This window comes from Nematostella vectensis, chromosome 10, assembly GCF_932526225.1.
Source record: "Nematostella vectensis chromosome 10, jaNemVect1.1, whole genome shotgun sequence".
Lineage (NCBI taxonomy): Eukaryota > Metazoa > Cnidaria > Anthozoa > Actiniaria > Edwardsiidae > Nematostella > Nematostella vectensis.
The window spans coordinates 6,676,716-6,700,438 of NC_064043.1; the positions used below are offsets into that span (position 1 = coordinate 6,676,716).

A 23,723-nucleotide genomic window follows, 5' to 3' on the forward strand; every position below is an offset into this window, starting at 1 on the left:
GTGGCATTGGTAAGAAGCTTTAACTTGAAGATCCAATATACGTTTTAAAGCCTAAATGAGGACTGACAAATGCTTCTTTTCAAAAGTGAATTCTATTTTATTAACCAACTTCCAATTTCATTTACAAAAAAAGCACCAACTTGGATTTTACAGTTTAGCTAAATTACAAGTATTTGACATAAGTTATCTTCGTATTATACAATAATGATCACAAAACACAACTCCACTCGAAAAAGTCATCTATAACATTGATGTCCAGACAAATGGATCACAAGGAATCGCCCAATGTTCTAGTGATTTTCCATTAAAGACCACGTTGTGACGATTTCGCAATAAAAACCTTTTGATATCTGTGAGTGCTTTTTGTCTTGGCCGTATATGCTAATTCTTCTAATGTCTTTATCGAGGACCTGTGTCCGCTTGTATTAATCAAACTATCATCTGTAATACCGTGATATCACTCCTTGCCGTGAATGTTGAAGAGCTTAGAGAGCTCACCAAGATCTTCCCATTCTTTGCCCTCTTTAATGACCTATATATATAATGCATACCAGTACCATTAATACAAGCGCAGGGGATAAACATATGCTAGGAAGAGTGATATCTAAACAAGCTGCTTTCCAAGTTAGCGCGACTCATCGGCACTATCTAGGTACTATCGTTTGAGAAAACTAAAAAAGAAAAAGTGATGCAAATAAAAATAATAAATTTAACTGTCAAATTCGGAACCTTGGCATGATTTTTTCAAAGCAGAAAAATACTTTACTTAATAAAAGTTGGCAGTTTACTTTCTTGTCATACACAATACCAAAATTCGACAACAAAGTCCGCATGGTTGCTTCTTATGAAAGGAAGTTTATGGGGAATTTCCATGGTTTCCATGATTACCTTCCGTGCGATGGGCATCCTGTTAAAGACATTCCACATGACCACGCCCACCACGCGTTTGTCCTTCATGTAGAACACCACGCCTTTGCCGAAACTCTCCTCCTCCTCCTGTACGGGCGGGGGTGAAGGCGCGGCTGGGATGGTGATTTCTTCGATCTTGATAGAAGGATTACTCAACGTCATAGCCTCCGCCACCTAAGCGAGGGGGGGGGGGGGGGGTGCGTTAGAAATGTAAATAATGAGATGAGAGGGGAGGGTTGGTGTAAGAGCCACAGGTGTGGTGGATGTTATATTGACAGATAGTTCACTCATCGTCATCGCTACTGCTACCTGAGCGAGGGGGGGGGGGGGGGAGAATCAGCAATGCAAATGGTGAGAGGAGAGAGAAGACGATTCGACGCGAGGTGGCTTTTATATTGACAGAGGGTTCACTCATCGCCATAGCCTGAGATGAGAGGGAAGGAGGGTGATGTAGGAGCCGCGGGGGTTGGTAGCTTTAACATTGACAGTAGGTTCATCATCGTTATAGCCTCTGCCACCTGAGCAAGCGGGTACAACATAAGCAATGCAGATACAGTGAAGTCTGATAAGAGAGAAAATATACCACATCTAGCCCAAGCTCAGCTAAACTTGGAAAAGAGGGCAATAAAGAAAAACCCAGGCCAACTAAATTCTAAGCGTTTTCTTTTGATAAAATAATACCAGGATCACCTCGGATTCTTTTGTTTTGGGACGATTACTAGCGAAATTCCCTCGAAAATAACAGACGGTTCTATATTTCCCTCTTAGATTAATGATGAGGGAGATTTAGTTGCTAAATTTCCTCTTTCACGCGAGCCAGAATGACGAGCGCAAAGAGAGTCCCTGGTCTGGACTAGGAAACAAATAGAAGGTAGCTTCCTGATTAGCCAGGAATAGACCCTGCGCCAAGAGACGAGGTTATTTGATCTCGTGATACTTAAACAACGTTAGACTAGAACCATGTGGGATGATTTTTGATTGCTGTGCGCATGCGTGCCAATGACGTCAAAGAACTAAACTGTAGATATGTAGAGCAACTATGTAAATCAACTATGCTTGATTTGAGAATTGTTCGTAAAAATGTGGAAGTTTCTAGAGGGACTTCAACTAATCATCCCTCGGTTGCGGGCAAATTTAAACACTTAATTCCCCTCATGCCATGCTATAACTTATAATATATGGTATCGATCAAAACACCGGCCGAATAATTTTTTTCCATAGAGATTGATAACATCACGGAACGAAAAGTTGAAACCACGAAAACAAGATAATGGCCTCTAGTTCAGCCCGCTTACCTTCTCCGTCTCTGAGCGTATCCCCTCTCCCTCTAGTCCAGCCCGCTTACCTGCTCCGTCTCTGAGCGTATCCCCTCTCCCTCTAGTCCAGCCCGCTTACCTGCTCCGTCTCTGAGCGCATCCCCTCTCCAGTAGCTTCTACCACTGCTTTGGGCGTGTCCTCTTTTGTCGCTTTCGCCCATACTCCGACCGTGGGGAGACTGGAATCTACCAGCCCGATAGCCTCATAGCCCACATCGGGTCCCAAGTCACTCCTGGGTAAAAAAAAAAGCAATTAAATAAATAAACGATGTGTGAAAATTAAATATTACAGCGCAACCAGTAAAACCGTAAACACCTAAAATATGTGTGGAATGTTTATTGTCTTCTGAAGAATCAGACGGCGAGAATCCCGACACTGAGAACATGCTCGAGGATCCAGCGTACTTTGCGAAAGGTCACTACGCAGAAGAGCCGCTGAAAAAGTTTATAACAATTTTGAATTCCAAAATGCTGGGAGCTGCTGTGCTGTGATTGGGCCTTTTTTTAGGTGTGCAAAAAAGGCCCAATCACAGCACAGCAGTGTTTACATGACAAATGCTTTGCCTGTTTGATGGATCAAGTTACTTTATTTTGTACGATAAAAGAAACTCTGAAGTCAGAACAATTGCTTGTTTTACAGTTGTGTTTAGTCGGAAAGAGCGATGTTTTTGCTCAGCTACCGGCAGGCTCCAGTAAAAGCGTGGTATTTCAAATCTTGCCACCTCTTTTCAAAGAAGCCCGCACGCAGGAGTATCGGGCTGCAGCATAAAAATAACGTAAACAAAGGCTGTTTTACCACATTTTCCACGTTTCTTACCAAAAAGTTCAAACAAATAAAAAAATAAGACAATAATTTAGTGTGTTCTGGCCAAAAAGGAACATATTTCTGACATTCCATTTTGGTATCTCCAAGAAAGAAATAATAATTTTCATTTCATCGGCTGTCAGTTTCAAATTGGCTTAAGCTTCCGACGTGTCACCCCAGAACTAGTCTTACTAGGAAACTTTTCCAGCGGCTCTTCTGCGGGAGCGCAGAGAAGACTTGAGATATGTTTCTAGTTGACTGTTTGAATATCTCGCAAGTGATTGGTCGAAACAAACATTCCATACATATTTCTGGTGTTCACGGTTTTCTTGTCGCGCTGTAAAAGACAATGAAAAGGCAAATATGGGAAAATTGGGGTGGGGAGGGTGGGGGGCTGGATCGACTTGAATGACTACCCATAACCGCAAAAATGAATCACAGAGCTAGATTTGGGTCATGATACACGATAACAGAAAACTTCGGCGCTTGGTGCTCCTACGACACATCTAGACTACTGCATCTCCTTTTCAAGATCCCTAAATACCAATTCAATCGTCTCCAGTGGATCTTCAATGCTGCTGCGCGTGTTGTACAACTAGTACCTAAGTTTGATCACAACACACCCGTCCTGCTTCACTTACACTGGCTACCTGTGGAATTTAGGATACAGTTCAAGATTCTGCTTTATGTTCACCATAGCATTAATGGCAACGCTCCCTCCTATCTGAAGTCCCTTATCAACTGCAGTCGCTCTTCCTATAACCTCAGATCAAACACCGCTAATCTCCTGTTTGTCCCAAAGACTAGATGCAAAACCCTAGGGGACAGGGCGTTCGCATATGCCGGTACAGAACTACGGAAAAATTTGCCTATTATCATCAGGCGGATTAGAGGACTAACCCCTTTTAAACAAGCGCTCAAGACGTACCTGTTCCGCTTGGCCTACAATGCTTAATATTTCATTTTTAATGTCACTTTTTGTTTCCTTTGATTCTCTTTATTCTGCTTTTTAGAATATATATCCATAGTTTTAGCACTTTACAAATAAATGTATTATTATTATCAATTAAGGTATTGGGTTAAATGTGCGAAGTCCTCTTTTGGTGATAGTGTGCTATCGCTAGAGATGCATCAGAGGCGAGGACTTGGCTGGCGCCGTCCGTCAGTTCACCGATGTCCGAGGTGTGCTCAACAAGTAATAAATATCTCGCGTCATCTATGCGACAGTATGGATCTTATTTTAATGACCACTCAAACCCCTATATCGACTCTCGTTCACGTCAAAAAAACGATCTTTTTCTTAAAAAAGGCGATATTGTGTAGTTCCAGAAAATATCCATACCCCCCCTTATTGAAGGGGTCGGAGGTATGACCCCCACCCATCTGGAATTTACAACCCCCTGAAAAAAAATAAACACAGTAACTGTTAAGGAAAAAGGGTACCTCCTCCCCTCTGGAAATTCCTGCCCTCCACCCCCCCCCCCCCCCCCCCTCCGGAATTTTCAATCCCCTCATTGGGGGGTATGGATATTTTCAGGAACTACACATTAGGGCAAGTATGCCAAATTTAACTTAGATATTAATAAGGGCTAAATCTATTATAGTATTATAGCTTTGCACATCACCCTAGAGAATATCATACTCTGTCGAAAATTGATAAGACTTGTTCAGTTTTTACCAGACCACAGTGACGTCGCGTATTTCGCCCTCTTAATAAAATTCAAATATGAATCATGTATTGCGTATCGTATCGGTAGTGCGAAAATACTACTCGTCACAATTAACAGTAATTAAATCCATATCATCATGACATTGACATATTTCCTATCCTCCTTAAGCGACTTTGCAATCTGCGCATGCGCAGTGCCAGAATAACAAAAACAATGACAAATATTTATCTAATATACCGAAATGTCATTTCAAAAGATGCAATTACTTGACTGGAGTCTTCGAAGACCGTTCTTAACAATCCCAAAGACAAGCTTATCGTAGCATTGTTGTTCGTTAGATCCCACATGGTTGAAAGCGCGGATATGAGGTATGTCCAAAAGTGTTCCCTCTTTTTGCTATCATCAGTATAGGGTGATCCTTACCTGTCGCCCTCCGGGGCACAGTAAGGAACATGATGATTGGTACAAGATGATCCTCATGAGTTATCCTATCGGAGCTCGGGGCTTGCAACACCCCTTGTATCTAACTCTGAACCCTAACTACTGGTGATCACATAATCAACATCAAACACTAATGAACACTTTTAAGTTCCAAACTTCACTAGTCAGAAAGGACTGTGATTTACTTTTTACAATTTTTGTAACGCAATGAATTTGAAATTGAGTTGCATTTAGTTTTGTCTCGCACATATTAGGCCTAGCGTAAGCCTTTAGGCGATCACGGAAAGTACGTTACACTGTGGAATGCGTTTAAAAAAAAAACAGAATACATGTTTAAAAAAAGTGTTACCAATGTCTGAAAAACGGATATATCTTAGCCGCGATCACAGTTATTTTTAGAAAACCACACCTACGACAATTCGACAGTTACCTGTTTTTTTTTGACGGCTATTAAAGTGCCCGCTACAAACAAGAGACGCACGCTTTTAGAAAATACCAGAATCGTTAGATCCCACATGGTTAAAAGCGTGGATATGAGGTATGTCCAAAAGTGGTCCCTCTTTTTGCTATCATCAGTATAGGGTGATCCTTACCTGTCGCCCTCCGGGGCACAGTAAGGAACATGATGATTGGTACAAGATGATCCTCATGAGTTATCCTATCGGAGCTCGGGGCTTGCAACACCCCTTGTATCTAACTCTGAACCCTAACTATTGGTGATCACATAATCAACATCAACCACTAATGAACACTTTTAAGTTCCAACACTCAAACTTTACTAGTCAGAAAGGACTGTGAATTACTTTTTTACCATTTTTGTAACGAAATGAATTTGAGATTGATTTGCATTTAGTTTTGTCTCGCACATTTTAGGCCTAGCGTAAGCCTTTAGGCGATCACGAAAAGTACGTTACACTGTGGAATGCGTTTACAAAATAAAAACAGAATACATGCTTAAAAAAAGTGTTACCAATGTCTGAAAAACGGATTTATCTTAGCCGCGATCACAGTTATTTTTAGAAAAACACACCATCGACAATTCGACAGTTACCTGTTTATTTGACGGCTATTAAAGTGCCCGCTACAAACAGAGACGCACGCTTTTAGAAAATACCAGAATCGTTAGATCCCACATGGTTGAAAGCGCGGATATGACGTATGTCCAAAAGTGACCCTCTTTTTGCTATCATCGGTATAGGGTGATCCTTACCTGTCGCCCTCCGGGGCACAGTAAGGAACATGATGATTGGTACAAGATGATCCTCATGAGTTATCCTATCGGGGCTTGCAACACCCCTTGTATCTAACTCTGAACCCTAACTACTGGTGGTCACATAATCAACAACGGCCGCTAAATACTCGGATGAAAAGCAGCTACGAAATTTGTTTAGTGCTGAAGGATTATTATTTGCACGTGCTAATTTATGGCGTAATAAAAGGAATCACGAGTTAAGTGATTTGCATATAATATGGCATATTCTCATTTTCTATGCGTTTTTTTAGGCGATTTAATCTGTTCCTGCGCCAGATGACAAGTAAATCATAGTTTTCCGTGTTATGTACTTTTATACACCTTCTTTTATTCATCACCTCATGATCTAAATGCTGTAAGACGCGCAACAGGTCGCGGTATTTTTTTCCATAGCTAAGTACCATAAGGCGAAACTACGGGCAAGTGTTGTAGAGACCTCTATCAGACTCAACTCACCAGAACATCGACTGATGCCAGTATGGTTTTCCCGCGCCTGTCATATTTTCACCCGCAAGTCGACCGCTGACCACCGCGTGATCGTGGTGCTCTACTCGTCGACGACCAAGCTTCGGGTCATAGAAGCATGCTGCATCACCAGCCTGGAAAACACACGCAACGAAACATGTAAAACGTGCGCCTTTCTCAACACTAAGGACAGATCCTGGATGTCTTGAAGGGAGAGCACCTACACAGATAGCCACAGGCTTCCCATACTCGTCAGTGAGGGGACTGGGAATGTTGAGTAAACATAAGCTTAAAAACGAAAGTGGGTAGCCTGTGCTCATGTTTTGTGGCAGGAGGTAAATTTGGCTGGATTGGTGGTAAAATTCTAATTTTCACACATTATCCTCACCAAGAAGCATGTTTTAACGCTCTCTCTGTTGTGTCAACATTTTAAGTAAAGTCTGGTACAATACATACCACCCAAATATTGGACCTGGCCTCTAGTTCTGAGTTCACATGGAATCCACCTAGAACAGGGTCAACCTCTAGACCAGCTGAGTCGGCAAGCTCAACATTAGGTTTCAGGCCTACCGCCACTATCACATGGTCTGCATTCACCTGTCAATCAAATACACAGCTCAGTCAATCAAATACACAAGTCTGTCAATCAAACACAAAAGCCTGTCAAATTAACATCAATCAACTACCAGTCAAAATGATTATAGCCCAAATTTTGCTTCTCTAGAATTTAAGCTTGAGATGGGAACCCCTAAATATACTTTTATTTTTTATCGTTTTGCAATGGGTGGTGGATTGGAGAGACAGTATATAATTACCTTTTCTCCATTGCTTAGACCAAGTGCCAATTGGTTCTTCTTCAGTGATACATTTTCAACAGAGACACCTGGTACAACCTTAACTCCCTCTGAAAATCAGCAACAAAATTCAAACCTATTCTACACAGCTTTTGAATTGTTTGGATTTTAATCATGATCTCACCTTGTCGGACCCTCTCTGTAGTCCAATCACTAAGATATGTTGGTAGAACTTTACCCATGTTTCCTAACAAGATAACAAAAGAATTCAAAATTTGCAGCACATTTACCCTAGTTGATATTACAGTAGAATTTGCCTTTAAAGGACTCACTAAACATATACTCCCGTGTTGTATTGGACTCACTTTCACGCCCCTTCAACATTGGTCCAACTTGTATCAAGTTTTACTGTTCTATTAATATACTAGGTATTTCACATGGACATACCAGTTTCAGGAAAAAGTTGAGTAACTTCTAGTCCCTCTTTTTTGGCTGCAATAAAAAAATGCATTATACTGGTCAAATAATATTATCAAAAGTGAACTACCATTGATAAGGAATTGTCTCTTAGCATCTGACTGGGTAATATATTTTATTCCTGCTCAATATTTTTTGTGGCTTTCTTGATTTTTTCTCTTGTGAATCAATGTGCTGCTTAGCTGAGGATTGCTTGTTGGAATTTTTCTAGAGATTTTGGCTTATCGATTTGTGGGTGGGTAATTCTTGTTAGGCGTCAAATATTAAATGGTCAGAACCTAAGAGTAGTGTACAATGCAAACAGACCTTTGTGTCCAAGTGCGCATGCCAATTCACTACCAAGAAAACCTCCACCAATGATGACGATAGACTTGGCCCCTTTAGTGATCTTATCTAGTAATTGGAAGTCCTCAACCTGGGGAAGGAAAGTGTTTCAACTGAAGCCAAGGAAAAGTGAGAAAGAGCCAGGGAAGTAAATGTAATGCAAAGTTAGTGATCTCTTGTACAAACCTTGCGGAAGAGGGTGACTTTCTTCTTAATATTATTCGATGACTTCTCAAAAATGGGCAGACTCTTCGGTGCACCTCCTACAAAAAGGTAACACATTAAAATTATATTGTGCTACAGCACAGGCATATTACAATGGGAATTGATGAACATGTTGAATGATAAACAGCTAGACTTTACTTCTGTATGCCAGCAATTTTCATGCTCTTGCACTCTACGATTTTGAGTTCCTACCTGTTGCTAATAGCAACTTATCATAGCCAACAAGGGTTCCATCCTCAAGTTGAATTTTCTTATCTTTTGGATTCACTGACACAACCTAAAAAAGATAAAAGAAAACATAACAGATCAGAGTTGTAATAAGGGGTACATTGTTTTCAGTGCATATCCTTATATTTTGTTTCCAACTTCTTTACCGAAATCTAAGACAAAAAGGGTATGCGGGCCCGTACCCAGGATTTTTCTTGGGGGGGGGGGGGTGCAAAATCAGAAAAAATGGATTTTTCCCTGGGGGGGGGGGGGAGGGGGAGTTCTCTGATTAAAATCTGACCAACCCTGAAAGAACAAAAAAGGACTTTCTTATGCCTTTGCAGTATCTCGTTTATTGCCGGATTTGGCTACAAAAAAGTCTGACTTATGGATTGATGACATACCAGAGTGACCTAGCTTATGCTTTATAGTTTTGTCTACAAGCAGCAGGTCTATTGAGAAGCAAAAGTGGACTTTCCACCATTGTGGGGGGTGCCCCTGGGTACGTGCCTGGTGCCCCTGGGTACGGCCCTAGATCTCGAGTCATTCAAGGCAAGTAACTTGGAATAAATATCATGGATAAAGTAGATTTCAAGTATGGTTATCTTAAAGATTTCTTGTAAGCATGTCTGTTGAATTGGCCATTGGACATTTTTCCCCTGATGTACATTCAAGAGGGGGGCACCAAACAACTAGACCGCCAAGGTTTATTGACTCAACATTACAATCAAAAGCCATGATTCTATTAATGATTTACATCCATACATGTAACTCTTTTAAAAAGTATAACAAAAATAAAGTGACACACAGAAAATAATTTTAATTTTGGGGTCTGAGTTTTGTTACAGACCTTAAATGACATTACACAAAATAAGGTTTTGTTTGTACTACAAGCAGAATTTTGTTTGTTGCATTACAGACATTACATGCCTTTTGTTGAACAAGAAAAACAATAAACATTTGATATTTATTGTTTGATACATCACTCCAATTTTAATTTAATTTCTCCAAATTATCATTCAAGGACATATAGAAAAATTTATGTTGCGAAAGCAGTAAACAAAATTACTATTTGCTACATTTATGCATTATTACTCCCATAAAATAAAATAAAATAATAATTGATTTGGCCACTTCTTATAAGACTGGTTGTGAGATGCAAAAAGAAAAATAAGTTATTAGCTTCCTTCAAGAGATAACTATGCAAAGAAATCAGTAATTGGAAAATAATTCTTGATATTATTGAAATTGCCTTATTGGGCTTCCTGTGGTTTTTAAAAACAATTAATTTAGTTGGATCTATAGATAAAAACAGGAAATTTACCTGTAGCTAAAAGAGAAAGTTGTCAAAAGATATATAAATTGCAATAATATTATCAAAAAAGTTAATTACAGATTTACGTCTTCACACATGTAACAGAACATTTTCCTTTATAGTTCAAGAATTGAAAGTCAACCTTAGAAAACATCTACATCTGAGATAATATTTATTAGAAAGATAACATCCACATGATTTTAGATTCACAGAGTTTTCAATTAAAATTTTTTTTTTGACAAAAGCAGTTTTTCTGATGTAACATCTGTAATGCTAACAAAACTACAATTTAAAAATCAGAAAATATAGCTTTACTTATTTTTTTTGACATGGGTATCTAAGGTTGATATAGCCTTAACTAAAAAAACACAAGTATAATTAAAACACTTAAATGCAATGAAGATATGACAAGATGAAAATTTAAAAATGTGTTTTAAATGTAACGTCTGTACCAAAGTGTAATCAAGTGTCTGTCTGTCTGTTATCTTATTATCATTCACCAAATACAAAAAATAACAAAAGAAATGACTGATCAAAATCCTTTAAGTCTTACATACCTTTCGGCCCTTCAAAAATGCTACAGCACCCTCCTCTTTGTTTGGAAGTTCTTGAGGTGAGCAGTAGAAGGTATCTGGCTCAAACAGAATGCTGGGGAAAAGGGTTTAAAACAAAGCAAAAAGTAAACATACAAATCATCACAAGTGGAAGTTTTTTTTTGGAATAAGTATATACCACATGAATAGTTATAGATAGTTATCAATTATGTACCACATAAATACACATTTAGCACCCTGGACGCTTATTTAATTTTTAGAGTCAAAAGGGCACTAATTAAAAACAGGGAGCTTATTCACGATTTAGCTTTATATGAGTTCACTGTGAATCAGTAGCTTGTGACTAAAATCCTTTTGTTTGTTCTTTTTTAGAGGAAGGGAGCATATTTTTTGGGAACCTATTAATGGGGCATTTATTTGAAATTTTGCAGTCAGGATGCTTATTGGAAGCTGGGCACTTATACAAACATTCATGGTGTTTATACTACAGTATAAAGAATGCAAACCTCCTTTCTTTCCCATTCCATTGCTTGAATCTCAAGTTTGCAACTGCCTCGTCGTCTTCGCTGTACCATAACTCCTTGGATAGAGGGGGCCTCATGTATGGAACATATTCTTCATCTCCTATGATCAACACCTACATTTGATAATAATACACAAAATTAGCATGGAATTGTACTCCTAGAAGGCAATGTTGTTTGAAGATTATTAAGTACTACTTGACCAATGGTCAAGTTGCACATACATTTTCAAATTAAAGCGGAGTGAATTTGTTACATGTTACATCGTGTAATTGAAGCTTTTAAAAAACTCTACTAACACTTATATTTTATCCAAAAATTTGAGAAAATTTTGAGAAAATTTCTTTTCTTCACCTTATTTTCATGAATTTTTAAAAATCACGAAATGCAGAAAATTAGGGTGACACAAAAATAAATTGTAACAAGAGATTCAACAATGATGTACTGTATACAACAAGTTTTACAATACCTTAGCAGTGGGATCAGCCTTTCTAATGGCTCTGTATGCTGCGAATGATGCTGTTCCTCCGCCAACAAGAATGTAAGGTACACTCTCTGGGATGGCAGGGAGGGTCGGGATGACTGGCTCATCCGCTACCGCCCCCTCAGCAGCAGGCTCCTCCTCTGTTACAGCCTTATCTGTAGTCTCAGCTACAGCAGGAGAGTCTTCAGCCTAAAAATAAAATAGAAAAAATTTAAAAAAATAAAAAACTGTAAATCGATAGTTTTCAATACTGATTTATTATAACTGTTTTTAGAGTAATCATTTTTAGTTTTTTTTAAAACATGGGAAATTCTCTCATCAATAAGAGGTAAATTTGTGAGCTGGATAAGCGGAGATTGGTGCAATAGCCACTGAGGACACTGGCCCATGGAAACATTTTCAGTGACAGTGCTTAATACACACTAACTCATGCTAATGACTGAAAACCGCATTGAGCAGTTCATATCTACACACTGACAAGCAAAGTCAGTTTGCACTATGCAGATACTCAACATTTCATTTTATTTCATTTCAGCTATAATGTGTGCAAATAATGTACTTACAGCTTTTCCTGCCTTATTCTCATCAGTGGCAGTACTCTTCTTTATACCAACAGAGAGGACTCCACTGTAAATACCCTGTCAACCCAAAAGTAAATACCCAAGTTAGTACATGAAAAAGACACAGATGATCAAATACCCAGTCCCAAAGCAACATTTCTTTGAAATTCAATGTAATACAACATTGGCCATCTTATTCTTAATTGACTTCTAGGGGCAGATTACTTTTAAATTTTTTTCTTGGGGATGACTGGGGGATTTCAGCGCATTATCATTTTTGGGGGTGGGGGTGAGGGAGTATTGGGTGTTTAACCCATAATTTTATTTTTATATGTAATACTTTGCAATTTCAGGAGAAAAAGGAGAAATTTGGTAGTTTCATAAGAAAGTCGGGAGTTGCTTGTATATGCACTTGATTGTATATGCTATTATATTTTAGTTCATTGAAAAAAGGTGCAATTAAAAACTAATACAAATGATTTGCTGTTAGTTACCAGTGCTTTAATATTGAAAAAAAAAGGTAAGTGGTGGCATTCGTTTACATCAACTCGTGCATTCCGCGTAGTGCTTATAGCATAATAGAGTTGTGTTATAAGACAATGGAATATAAGTTATGGTACTAATGTTATAACGGGGGTAATAACTCACCCAGACAAGCGTGCCTCCAAGCAAGCCTACGCCGAGAGCAAGGAATAAATTCTCCTGGTTATCATACCCGCCTTTCTGATGAATGCTACTAAATCTCCGTATAGTAGGCCGTCCCTGCAACCTTAACACAGGTCTCAACCTGGCCAATCGGGCCAGAGAGGGCCGCAGAAAGCGACTACATGACGACAAAGACATGATGATGACTATCGTGTGAAAACCACACGTGAAAAAGAAATAATTTTCGATGGGCATGAGAGAGATGCCGCGGCCGCTGAATCGCGGGCGCCACACAGCAACCCCGAATACTCTGAAATGCGACTAAGGGCCAACGCTTACCTTGCCTCGGAGACTGTCATAATTGTGATAATTGAACCTTTGAAGAAACATCACATGCTAGCACATTTTGACATTTTTACCAGTGACTCTTCCTAGTTTAGCCAACCGAAAGCATTGTTAAAGAAACAAAAAAATGTTTGTTGACATGATGTGTATGTGTTCTCTGGTAGTGTTGAGTCGTATTTTTTATTGTTATGCGATCCTTCATGCGTTGAAGGCGCAATGCTTTTATGAATTTATTTGATAAAATTATCTGGTTTTAATTCCTTTTTCTTTTACAACATTTTTTTCCAGACAGTGCTCGCGATACTCTCACTTATTAAACATAGCTCTCACATCTGCGGTATCGTCTATGCTTCCGTCCACCAACCATGAAACAACAAAATAATACATACACTCCTGAACTTACAAAATCTAAGTTTATAATTATTCACACCAGTTTTACTTAGTTCCATATATTAAAAACAGTTTAATATTAGAGGCATGCACATCTTGCAACCCTTTAGCTTTCACTGGGGCTCATTCCTCCTGGTCGTACTTCATTGGCCACGCTTCTGAGTGGAATCCATAGTTCATGTGGAAAACACCAAGCTTCAGACACTGAAATGGAAATGATTGAGATGAATATAGAGTTATAAAAGTGCGGAGGGGATGGGGGGGGGGGATTTCCTTTTACTGTAATTCAAAAGGGCTTCACTCTACACCCCATGGTATATAAATGGTATATAAACGACCTTGAAACCCCTGCAAAGCTGATGTAGGTTAGCTATTGTATATCGATCAAAATGGTTTAGTAATTCAGTGTCTTGGGATCCAGAGGCCGCCTTACTGATTCCTGCTAATTCAAAAGTGGTTTCAGTGTACGTTTTTATAGTTACTCAAGGACGGAAATGAGAAATGAGTATGTACGTTTTTATAGTTACACAAGGACGGAAATGAGTTTACAATGCTAGTAGAGTGAGTGTTACTTGGAGAAAGCAGATACCACAAATTCATAAGATTTCATTTTGACATTTGTAACAGTTCGATTAATGCATTGCAGACCATAATGTCATGCTATGAATTTAAAGGATGTGTGTCAAAACAGATATCATATTTGTTTACGTTGTACATCGTTATATATGATGATCGAATGATGAGCGCTGTGCCATGATATTCTAAATAAAAGCATTCCCCCAAATTGAATGAACTTTGTTCCTTACTCGCTGTAACACGATGTAGTATTTTCTTATTAGCAAGTGTCTTTCTTATTTTTAGCGTTTGCGTTTATCATTGTCATTCTACAAAATAACTTTCTTTCAAACAAGTTGAATTTCAAATGTTTATTCTTAATGAATTGATAAATAGTGTGATTTACATCTGTTTTCTTTAAATGTAGCCCATGATAGTGAAGAGTGCAGGGGAAGTAGATTGTCGTGATAATTACACAAGCTTAGCCTGCACCCGGAACTAAAAATTCGCGCGAGTGATAACATCGCGTGTCATAGATCATATTAGCATAAACTCAAACAAGAAACACTAGACTCCGGTAAAACTGTTTAAAAACGTTAGAATAAGCCGAAATATACTCGTACATGGACATGAATGAGTAACCTCTTTATGCGAAATAACAGAAATACATTTTGAAATAATTCGAATTGAAACGGAAACTTTGTATGTCACATGTTTTGATGTCGGCGTCTTTAGTGCTTTCTGTAACATAGTTCTGGCGCGTTTTTACTTACTACGCTAATCATAGTTCCCGCAGCCACTAGTCCAATGGCCATGGCCATGTTTTCCTCGGGTGTGGATGGTCGCTTTCTCTGAGTGTAGAAAATCCCTCGTCGGTTTAACAACATCGAAGGACGAAGAGTCTGTTTTCCGAGAAAGGCGTTTTGACCAGCCAAAACACGCGAGAATCGCGCTGCACTTTGAAAAAACATGGTGTTACTTCCTCGGTGATAGTTTTGTTAAAAACTTGATGTGAAGTTCGAGGGGCTGGAGGTGGAACAAGCAAGGATTACGGTGCTATGTTTCTAAGTGTGAATATGTCGAGTTATTCATCGGCAAGACGTGCAAATGGGCACGTTTTCGCATCCCTTGTCTGCGCGCGTTAAATTATGCGCTAGTGAAATCTTTAGTCTGCGCACTGCACTTAAGCGATAAGTGTCCTTGGTATTTTTAGCACACGTTTGCTATTCAACCAAACACAAAAATGCAAGAAAAACAGGGAGGTTTTCGTGTGTTTTCACAAAGATCATGGAGTTTGCTTGTACAGCATATAAAGTCTTGACCTTTTATGGAGTAACAAGACTCATTGGACATATCTTATTATTTGCCGGTGCTCACTTGACATCGTATAGAAATTAGACTCTTGATCCTCTACATGATATATTTGCTATTTGTTTTGGTTTCAAGTCTAGCGTGAAGCATTCTGGGAGAGCTAAAGGAGAGAGGGTGTTTTTTATGCGCAAACCATGTTGCGCAGCATATTATTTATTAATACCGACTTCCAGCTCGCTTCTGAGAGCCCGCAGAAAAGGAGCCATACGATTGGCAGCCATACGATTTTGCGGCTTTAAAGATATGCCGAAAAAATTAAGATAAAAGGCCACTCTCGGATCCAAATCATGTGGGGCTCCAAGAATGGAAATCAGACACTCCTTTGTCATTGTTTACATTTGAAAATAAAACTTTAACGATATTTAATTGAGAGTATTTCAGCTATTCGCTCGAGTTAATCGATGGAAGCTTTGTGAGAATCGATATTGCGCGTGAGCGACCTGTCGACTCTCCCGCATTAGGCGGGAGTCTCAAGATTTTGGACCCCTTCTCCCGCTCTCGCCCGCGTTGAGCACAAAATTTCCCGCTTTTTAGCGATTTTTATCGCTTCCGAAAAATTATTTTATAGAAAATCGTCATTTTGCCTATTAATTTCTTTTGAAATATTTAAAGCAATATTTCCATTGTGTAGTTCAATTTACCTAACGCCCTCGTGAAATCTATAAATGGATCTGTTCGCGAGAGTTTTCTATACGTCTGCGAGGTTATACGCACCTCTCACCCCCCTAAAAATGAATATACCCACCCTCCCCCCCCCCCTAAAAAAGCCTTGAGATTTTCGGATGTTGACAGGTATGCCTGAGCGTAAAATCAGGGTACAAGTGATAGGGATGCTCGTCGGGAGATTCGAAAAATACCCCTAAGATTCCAAGCTTGGGCAACTTTCTTTTTTTGATAACGCGCGGGCTTATCTTTCGAGAAGGTACAGCTTTTTTTTTGCAAAATCTAGAGAGCGCAAAATTTAGTAGTCATACGGGAGATTGTAAAAGCTGCCATGACAACGACTCATTTGTTTCATCTAACCAGACTTCTCCCCAGTTTTAACATATTTTTTGGTTAAAACAGAGAAACCCAGATCATGACCCCTAAGGCGCTGTTGTACATTGTATGTCACGCGAAGTAAACATGTAGGCTGTGACCGTCATAATGACGATGCATTTTTTCGACCGCTTGGCTCGGGACCTCGAGGAGAGTTGACAAAAATATTCAAGACCAAGCTGTCTTACTTCAAGATTTATCTTTAAGATTAGCTCTTCGCTTGGAAGGAATTAGATTTTTCTGAAAGGTGTACAGTATTGAGAGTGTGTGTGTGTGTGTGTGTGTGGGGTGGGGGGGGGGGGGGGGGGGGTTGGGGGAAAGAAGATCAAGTAGGTATACTTTTTCTCGAAAATATTTCTTTATTACAACGCAAATGTATCGTTATATATTCACGATTACTGTGGCTCTGATCTATGTATACATCTGATATAAACTTCTCTTCGTAAAACACTGAAAATAATAATAACAACAACATTACTACATCACTCATCCAAAAATTTGAGACCATTTTCGATTTTCTTCGCACCTACCTTGATAATGCCAATAATTGTACATCACGTCTATCTAGTCGGAGCTTTTGTAGGAAAGATCGAAGGTTCCCATCTTTGCACACTAAAACACAAGCAAATCATTTCAAATATTTGCATAAGTGATGATCACGCAGGCTCACAGAGTCTCGAGATAGAATAGCGCGCGTTCTGTTCAAGTAAAAACCCCAGCCGTTTTTAAACTCTAAGATATCTGTTTTCGTGATAAGTTTGTTTTACTATGATGGCATCTTGTCACCTAAAGTAATTAAAGTATTAACCAATTTACACTGTTTCCACCACATGAGGACATAGCTTGATTGTACCGCGTCTTCTATAGATCTAGCTTAGAAAAATAAATGCCATAGGTTCATAATCCGGTATTTATGTACCAATAATATTAAACAGGATATATTCAGGTATATATTCTGGACCTCACGTTGTGTTATCAAAACATATCAAGACTTCCACTTCCTTGTGTTAAACATCGCGGCAAAATAACGCCTTGGTGTAACGCCGTGCTATTATATTCTTACGATAGTTGCGTTATATGTCGACCATGTATGAAAGTAATAGATAAACATTCTTATTGATATATAGAGATACTTTTAAAACACTACTACTCTTTAAAAAAAAAAAAAAAAAAAAAACACAACAACTTACCACTGCAACAGAAAGGAAAAAAGTTCCCAGGCCTACCCACATAGTAACATTTTCTTCTGTTGTAGCCGGTCTTTTTCGTTGTGTGTAGAAGACAGTACGATTCCCAACTCTCTGCAAAGGCTGTCTGGTCAGTATAGTCCGTGCGGCGGCGGAAACATGGGGTCTAATAGCTCTCGTAGCGACTTGCATTAACATTTTGTTTTGATAAATGACTCAAAACGCGAGCAGAAACTGGGAATGTGTAATTCTACGTAACCAAACTTGAAGGGTCTTGTCTGGGTTATGAGTCGTGAGATTCTGCACGTCGCGGATTGGGGTTATAATGTATTCATAGCTATGACACACAAGCCTTCTTGACAAGTTTTGTTTTCGTTGACAGTGGGAAGTGGTTGTCAAAAATAAATGAAACATCGTAACACAATCGTGGACGTAACGAATCATGAAAGTCACGAGAAGCGACTCAATTGGTCACGCGGCTGCGCAAACTGTAAATTTTCCTCAAAATCATGGAAACTATCAGCCTAGTCCCAGGCGTTCTTATCGGGTTTCCTGTGGTTTGGTTTCCATCGGGGGAGATCCCCAAATCCCCGAACAAATATCTAAGTCGTGAGGTCGATGCGTAGGCAAGGTAAAATCAGGGACCGTTTTGAGAAATCAGGGACTTTTTGGGCGAATTTCACTAGGCGTTCTGTGGGTGAGCTCGTTCCAGCCCCCAGGCTACCTCACGGTTTATCTCTGAGCACAGGAAACCCGGTAAGAACGCCTAGGACTAGGCTGGGAAACTATAATTTACTGTCGAATCCGTTGTATCGCGACGCCGGATTTTCAAAACATCGATTTTTTTTGTCTTTTGGGATTTTCTAAGCCAATCAGATTCTTGCCATCTCTCGCCTATTGCAGTTGCCTGGCTTTCTGTCGAGACACTGTCTGGTTCTCGTCTAGAGGATAGCCAGGGAAGTGCACAAAGCGAGACTCTGATTGGCTCAGAATGGTTTTACTGACGGAACAGAAAACCAAAGCAAATCGTGTTTTAAAAACGCGGGTCGTGATACAAGGGATTCGACAGTTATTGTAGTTATCATACTATATAATAGTAATATAATCAATATGCCAACTAAATAAAAGCCCATAATAAGAAAAACCTAAGGTTAATCGTCAATTAGGATTCGAATTTAACGGTGGGAGCTGGATACTGTTATACTGTTAAAAGCAACCTACACACAGTTTAGTGTTTATGAATTACGTTTAACATTTAATAACAAAAAATAAGACAAAAAGGAGTCACTTTGAAGGAAAAGTTCCTTTATTATCCCGAGGAGGGGGGGGCTTGAGGATTTTAATAAAAGTAAGGGCTAAAATTATTTGCCCCCCCCCCCCCCCCCCCCCTTCAGGAGGAACAAGATTTTCCATGAATTTCAATTATAAAACGCTTCGTCTGCCGAAAACCAGTTCTCAAAATACTGGATACCTGTTGTTATACCGGACTGGGTTACCTGTGTGTTATGTAACAGACACGTGCGTGCAACCGTTCCTGATAAGCAAAGCAAAGGTCGAATGGTGGTGCATTATTCCTATTTTAAAACAATTACAAGGTGGGAATACATCTTAATCTATTTCATATGATGTTGTTATGTTATGCACTGTCCTTTGCTCGAGTAAATCTGCCGTGCAAACTCAATTTATTGTTTTTTTTCGCACAGAGATCTTTGATCATGGCGCCTCTCGTGATCCTTGCGACAGCCATAATGGCACTGTCTGCCGTGTGTTATGCAGTCACAGACAAGCAAGTCAACGACTTTCTCAACGTCTGTATCGACTCAAAGCATCATAAGGAAAAACCAGGCCCAGAGGTGGATTATTTTCACCATTGCACTCCATGGATAGATCATGCATGCTGTAAATCAAATACAACTAAACACATCGAAAGTGATGGCACAATCACCCTGTATCGAATGCGATGGGATCAATGCCCCCAGAAGCGAGCAATGTCAGCTAAGTGTAAGAGATTCTTTGAAATGGATACCTGCTTCTACGAATGCTCGCCTTATTTGAGGCCATGGATCGAAGTTGACCCCCACTCCAAAGTAACAAGAAGGGAGAGGTTTACGAATGTACCCCTATGTTCATCGGATTGTGATGCCTGGTTTGAAGCGTGTAAGTTTGATTATACCTGCTCTAACAACTGGGGAGACATGGAAACATGGAACTGGACCAAAAACGGCAACGACTGTAAGATGGAGTGCAAAACCTTCAAGGATTACTTTGGAAGCCCAGCAAATTTCTGCAATAGGCTCTTTAATTATTCATTTAAATATACATCAGGCAAAGCTGGGGAGGATTGCATGGTACTCTGGCCAAATGGTACCAATTCCAGATTAAATAGTCAGGTTGCTAGAAAATATGCCAGGAAGGAACTTTCAGTTTCTCAGAGTGATGTCTTAAGGCCTAGGTTTGCCATAGTTATTCTTGCTTTTCTGCTTTTTGCTCAATTGTGAGCTCTTATTAGGTGAAACTGATATACCATGCTCTCACATAGGATGTTTTGTCTTGTTTTGTCTGTTATTTTATCAAATGTCAAAGGTCTTTTGACTTCTGCTCGAAATTCTGTTACTACTGAGCAAGGCTTCTACTGATTACATATGCTCAAACAAAGGAAAATGCAGAGACATAATATTTTGTTTTCAAAAATCAGGGAAGCTATAAAAAAATAAACTTTTGAGGGTAGAGGGGTTAAATGCTATACACTGCTACACAACACACATAAAAAAGGCCTCTCAGGTTAGTGAGTCAAGTACACAGTTGGATCTTTTGTGTGGTTTACATTTTTTATTATACATATGTGTTTGTAGAAGTAATTTAAGTTTAAAAAATGAAGAGCCGGCAGCCAAAGGGGAATCTGATAAAAGCAAATAAGAGAAAATTACTTACTCAATGGGTGAACATCGACCCCCCTCAAAATCAAAGGTTTAAGGCCTGCAATACTATGGAGAGCAAAACCAAATGTTTAATGCACACATATCACTTTTGATTGTTTTATTATTATTATATACAGAACAGCTTATATATAAAACAATATTTTAGCTGGTATTTATAACAGGGGATGCACTTGAATTAAAAAAAAATTGCTTTGTAGTTATAATGCTCATATGCTTATCTACAATACACAGGAAAAACATCAGTAGGTGGTCCTAAGAGGTACTGTTTTTGCCCTCGACACCATGTAAAATTTTCAAATATATAATAACAAACATCGATTACATGGCACACAAGGACTTAACATTCCTAGAAATTTGTAAAAAAAACATAAGTTCCAGTTATCAATTTCATTATTCCTTAAACCTGCACTACAATCCTTTAATTTCCTTATTCATATTTACCAATCCAAGGGATGGGCCCATTTTCTTAACAGACGATCATCCTGGTCTCCATCATCCTGTAGTATTTGTGTTTTTATTCTAAAATTTCAGGGTAAGGGTGATCCACTATCAACACAATCCCTTTTTTTTTTGGAGGGGGGGTAATTATTTTTCCTCAGTATTATTTGGAAGGCCCAGGCTTTGCCTGTATTTCTCTGAAAACTTTGCATTTATTTTGTGTATTTTTTGTTCAAAAAGGGTTGCACCCAAGAATCCATGTGTCAACCATTCATTAATAACGCGAAAGGCTAAATCAAGATCAAAGCAGTAAATGTTTAAAGGCACATAAACAAGAATACTACAACCTTTTTAACCTGGATTATTTTTTATTCTTGCCTAGGGTATTTATTGATACCCAAAAGGCATTGTGGTTACAACACAAGGACTCTGAGTGCAACCTTATTTGAAATAGGTGTAGCAGAATCTTATTATACTCTCATAATGAAATTTGTCCAAAACTTGCTTAAAAATGCATTCTCATGAGCAGGATTATTTTTTAACAGAAATATTCTTTATTATGTTGAAGTCTCCTCAAGAGAAAGTTTACATCACACGTCACCTATCTTTTCCTTCAGTAAGATATTAGTTAAGCAAATTTAGTTCAAAGAACTAAAAATTGCATGTCCCAGTATCAAACTGACTTAGCAGCAGATGAGGTATTTAATGACTTAATCCTAGTTTCTTGACAAAAGATGATAATGAAATTATCAATCATCTTTGCTACAGAATGTGGTTCACTCTATTTTTCCTCTCCACAATGGCTGAATTACTGTCTGTACAAAATGTACTTTTTTTTGCAGGACAGATAACACAATGTTTATCCACATCAGCTCGGGCATCCTTCATCTTGTTTGAGATTCTCTTGAATCAGTTGGTGGTTCATATTCACTTCTAAACTGCCAATACTTCATAAAGGACTGAAAAATTAAAGCATATTGAGCTCCAATTGTGGTTGGTGCTTACACATACTATGTATTATTCCATGCATACAGCCAGGATTTCCTGGGAAGAGGACAGGTGTGGTATCTCAAAATTTGGAAACCTGACAATCAGTAATTTCAATGCAAAATCCACAAATTAGTGAGATGAGACTTGGTTCAATTGAAGCCTAGGTGTGTTTTTAAAGAGTTTTAGTGTTTGATAGGTGATTTGTTGATTTTTTTGCAAGTAGTTTCTTGATCCAAGTTGGTCGATCGAGTCCCAAGCCTTTCCCATTTTTACTGTACACTAATAGAAACACCAACGTCAGGCAGGCTTTAAATTGCTATATGGGCATTCGCAATTGAATTACAGACTCAAACTGGGTATCTCAAGCCCCTATTTTACAATGAATATTTTTCGTCAACCCAGATTCCCCCATACATTCCATTATAGAACTTTTGAAAGTAGCCTTGGGCTGCCTGTGGTATCCGTTGTAAGGGTACCGTAAATGACCTAATAAACGTCCAGGCATTTATTAAATTTTGATGGTCCGAGGGGGGGCGTTCATTAGATAGGAGGCATTTATTAGAAAGAAGAGTGCCTCACTTGCCTCATGCAGGCTACGGCCCTGCCCAAGTGCAGTGGGGTTCTAGTCTCAGCCAGGATCATTTTAAATTATAGCCTGCGTAGCAAGCATTTACTGTGCGACGAATGCAATGATTTAACGGTGCAAGTATGCGAAAACGAGGAGTAGGCCTTGTTATTCCTGGACGCTACACTGCGAGGACAAAACGAAAGAAAATTGCTCACATCCTAAGCAATGAGATCAGGAACGTTATAGAGCGGTACCCTCATTCTGACCTTGAACAAGACTCTACTTTCTTACAAGTGTTGATTAAGCAAGATGGCAATTAAATTACCATTCATATTTCTGGAATTCCTATGTTTTTTTTTTAGCTGGCAGGCTGGAGCGGGGAAGGGGAGGTGGGGCGTTTAATAGAGGAGGGCGTTTATTAGAGAGGGGCGTTCATTGCAAACTTGTAAGCTTATGGGGGGGGGGGGCGTTTATTAGGTCATTTACAGTAAGGAAGGTTTTTTTACTACATGTTATTTCTACTATGGAATTTCTACTAAAAATAATTTTATAATCGTGAGGATATAAAACGATTATTCAACAATTATTATTACAGTAAACATAGGAATGATAGAGATCAAATCAGTTCAGAGGAAAAGTAAGCAAAACCTACCGAGGTTAAAACTGCTCCAACAACCGCGGACAGAGAGATAATGAATACACCCTTGGAATAGTTAGGCCCTGTCCATTGATATCTCCTTTGAGCTTGCCTTTGTACTAAAGGCAAATTTCTCGAAATTTTCTGTAGACTTTCATACATTTTGTTGCGTTGCGATTAACTTTTTTTGAGCAGATAGGTCAGCGGACTGCGGACTCATTCCCAGTCGTTTTACCATGTCGTTTAGGAACGCCTTCGACAAATCGAGTTTTGGAGCCAACTTTTGATTTCATATTCTGGA

General features: G+C 39.0%; 2 protein-coding genes, 3 long non-coding RNA genes and 3 other non-coding genes across 8 annotated transcripts; 4 read left to right on the forward strand and 4 right to left on the reverse strand.

The window, feature by feature from the left end:
- Nucleotides 1–73: 73 nt before the first annotated feature.
- On the reverse strand, nucleotides 74–13,213 carry LOC5521949 (apoptosis-inducing factor 1, mitochondrial). The gene is made up of 16 exons (XM_032367143.2): nucleotides 12,968–13,213; nucleotides 12,323–12,397; nucleotides 11,745–11,948; nucleotides 11,261–11,391; nucleotides 10,758–10,848; nucleotides 8,871–8,955; nucleotides 8,640–8,716; nucleotides 8,436–8,544; nucleotides 8,100–8,144; nucleotides 7,837–7,899; nucleotides 7,674–7,762; nucleotides 7,315–7,455; nucleotides 6,850–6,992; nucleotides 2,305–2,458; nucleotides 889–1,083; nucleotides 74–532 (listed from the first exon to the last, which is right to left on the reverse strand). The coding sequence occupies exons 1-16, from the start codon at nucleotides 13,160–13,162 to the stop codon at nucleotides 458–460; spliced, it is 1,872 nt and encodes a 623-aa protein (XP_032223034.2). The 5' UTR covers nucleotides 13,163–13,213; the 3' UTR covers nucleotides 74–457.
- LOC116604684 lies at nucleotides 5,100–5,234 on the forward strand. The gene has a single exon (XR_004291184.1). It is a non-coding gene; the product is annotated as a U8 small nucleolar RNA (small nucleolar RNA).
- On the forward strand, nucleotides 5,711–5,845 carry LOC116619174. Its single transcript, XR_004291183.1, has one exon. It is a non-coding gene; the product is annotated as a U8 small nucleolar RNA (small nucleolar RNA).
- LOC116604685 lies at nucleotides 6,328–6,455 on the forward strand. The gene has a single exon (XR_004291185.1). It is a non-coding gene; the product is annotated as a U8 small nucleolar RNA (small nucleolar RNA).
- Nucleotides 13,214–13,547: 334 nt separating the features above from the next.
- On the reverse strand, nucleotides 13,548–15,721 carry LOC116604583. Its single transcript, XR_004291124.2, has 2 exons — nucleotides 15,028–15,721; nucleotides 13,548–13,903 (listed from the first exon to the last, which is right to left on the reverse strand). It is a non-coding gene; the product is annotated as an uncharacterized LOC116604583 (long non-coding RNA).
- A 1,281-nt stretch (nucleotides 15,722–17,002) lies between these two features.
- Nucleotides 17,003–18,171, reverse strand: LOC116614191. The gene is made up of 3 exons (XR_004294411.2): nucleotides 17,854–18,171; nucleotides 17,194–17,275; nucleotides 17,003–17,113 (listed from the first exon to the last, which is right to left on the reverse strand). It is a non-coding gene; the product is annotated as an uncharacterized LOC116614191 (long non-coding RNA).
- Nucleotides 18,172–19,345: 1,174 nt separating this feature from the next.
- On the forward strand, nucleotides 19,346–21,117 carry LOC5521948 (folate receptor gamma). The gene is made up of 2 exons (XM_001641781.3): nucleotides 19,346–19,445; nucleotides 19,554–21,117. Exon 2 carries the CDS (start codon nucleotides 19,566–19,568, stop codon nucleotides 20,346–20,348), a length of 783 nt encoding a protein of 260 aa, XP_001641831.2. The 5' UTR covers nucleotides 19,346–19,445; nucleotides 19,554–19,565; the 3' UTR covers nucleotides 20,349–21,117.
- A 641-nt stretch (nucleotides 21,118–21,758) lies between these two features.
- On the reverse strand, nucleotides 21,759–23,701 carry LOC116604678. Its single transcript, XR_004291180.2, has 2 exons — nucleotides 23,438–23,701; nucleotides 21,759–22,186 (listed from the first exon to the last, which is right to left on the reverse strand). It is a non-coding gene; the product is annotated as an uncharacterized LOC116604678 (long non-coding RNA).
- Between the last annotated feature and the right edge of the window lie 22 nt (nucleotides 23,702–23,723).

Coding starts and splice junctions, on each gene's coding strand:
- LOC5521948 (XM_001641781.3), top strand. CDS start 19,566: ATGGCGCCTCTCGTGATCCTTGCGACAGCCATAATGGCACTGTCTGCC.
- LOC5521949 (XM_032367143.2), bottom strand. CDS start 13,162: ATGTCTTTGTCGTCATGTAGTCGCTTTCTGCGGCCCTCTCTGGCCCGA. Junction 12,398..12,967: donor TTGGAGGCACGCTTGTCTGG/GTGAGTTATTAC, acceptor TTGGGTTGACAG/GGTATTTACAGTGGAGTCCT. Junction 7,763..7,836: donor TACAGAGAGGGTCCGACAAG/GTGAGATCATGA, acceptor GCTGATTTTCAG/AGGGAGTTAAGGTTGTACCA.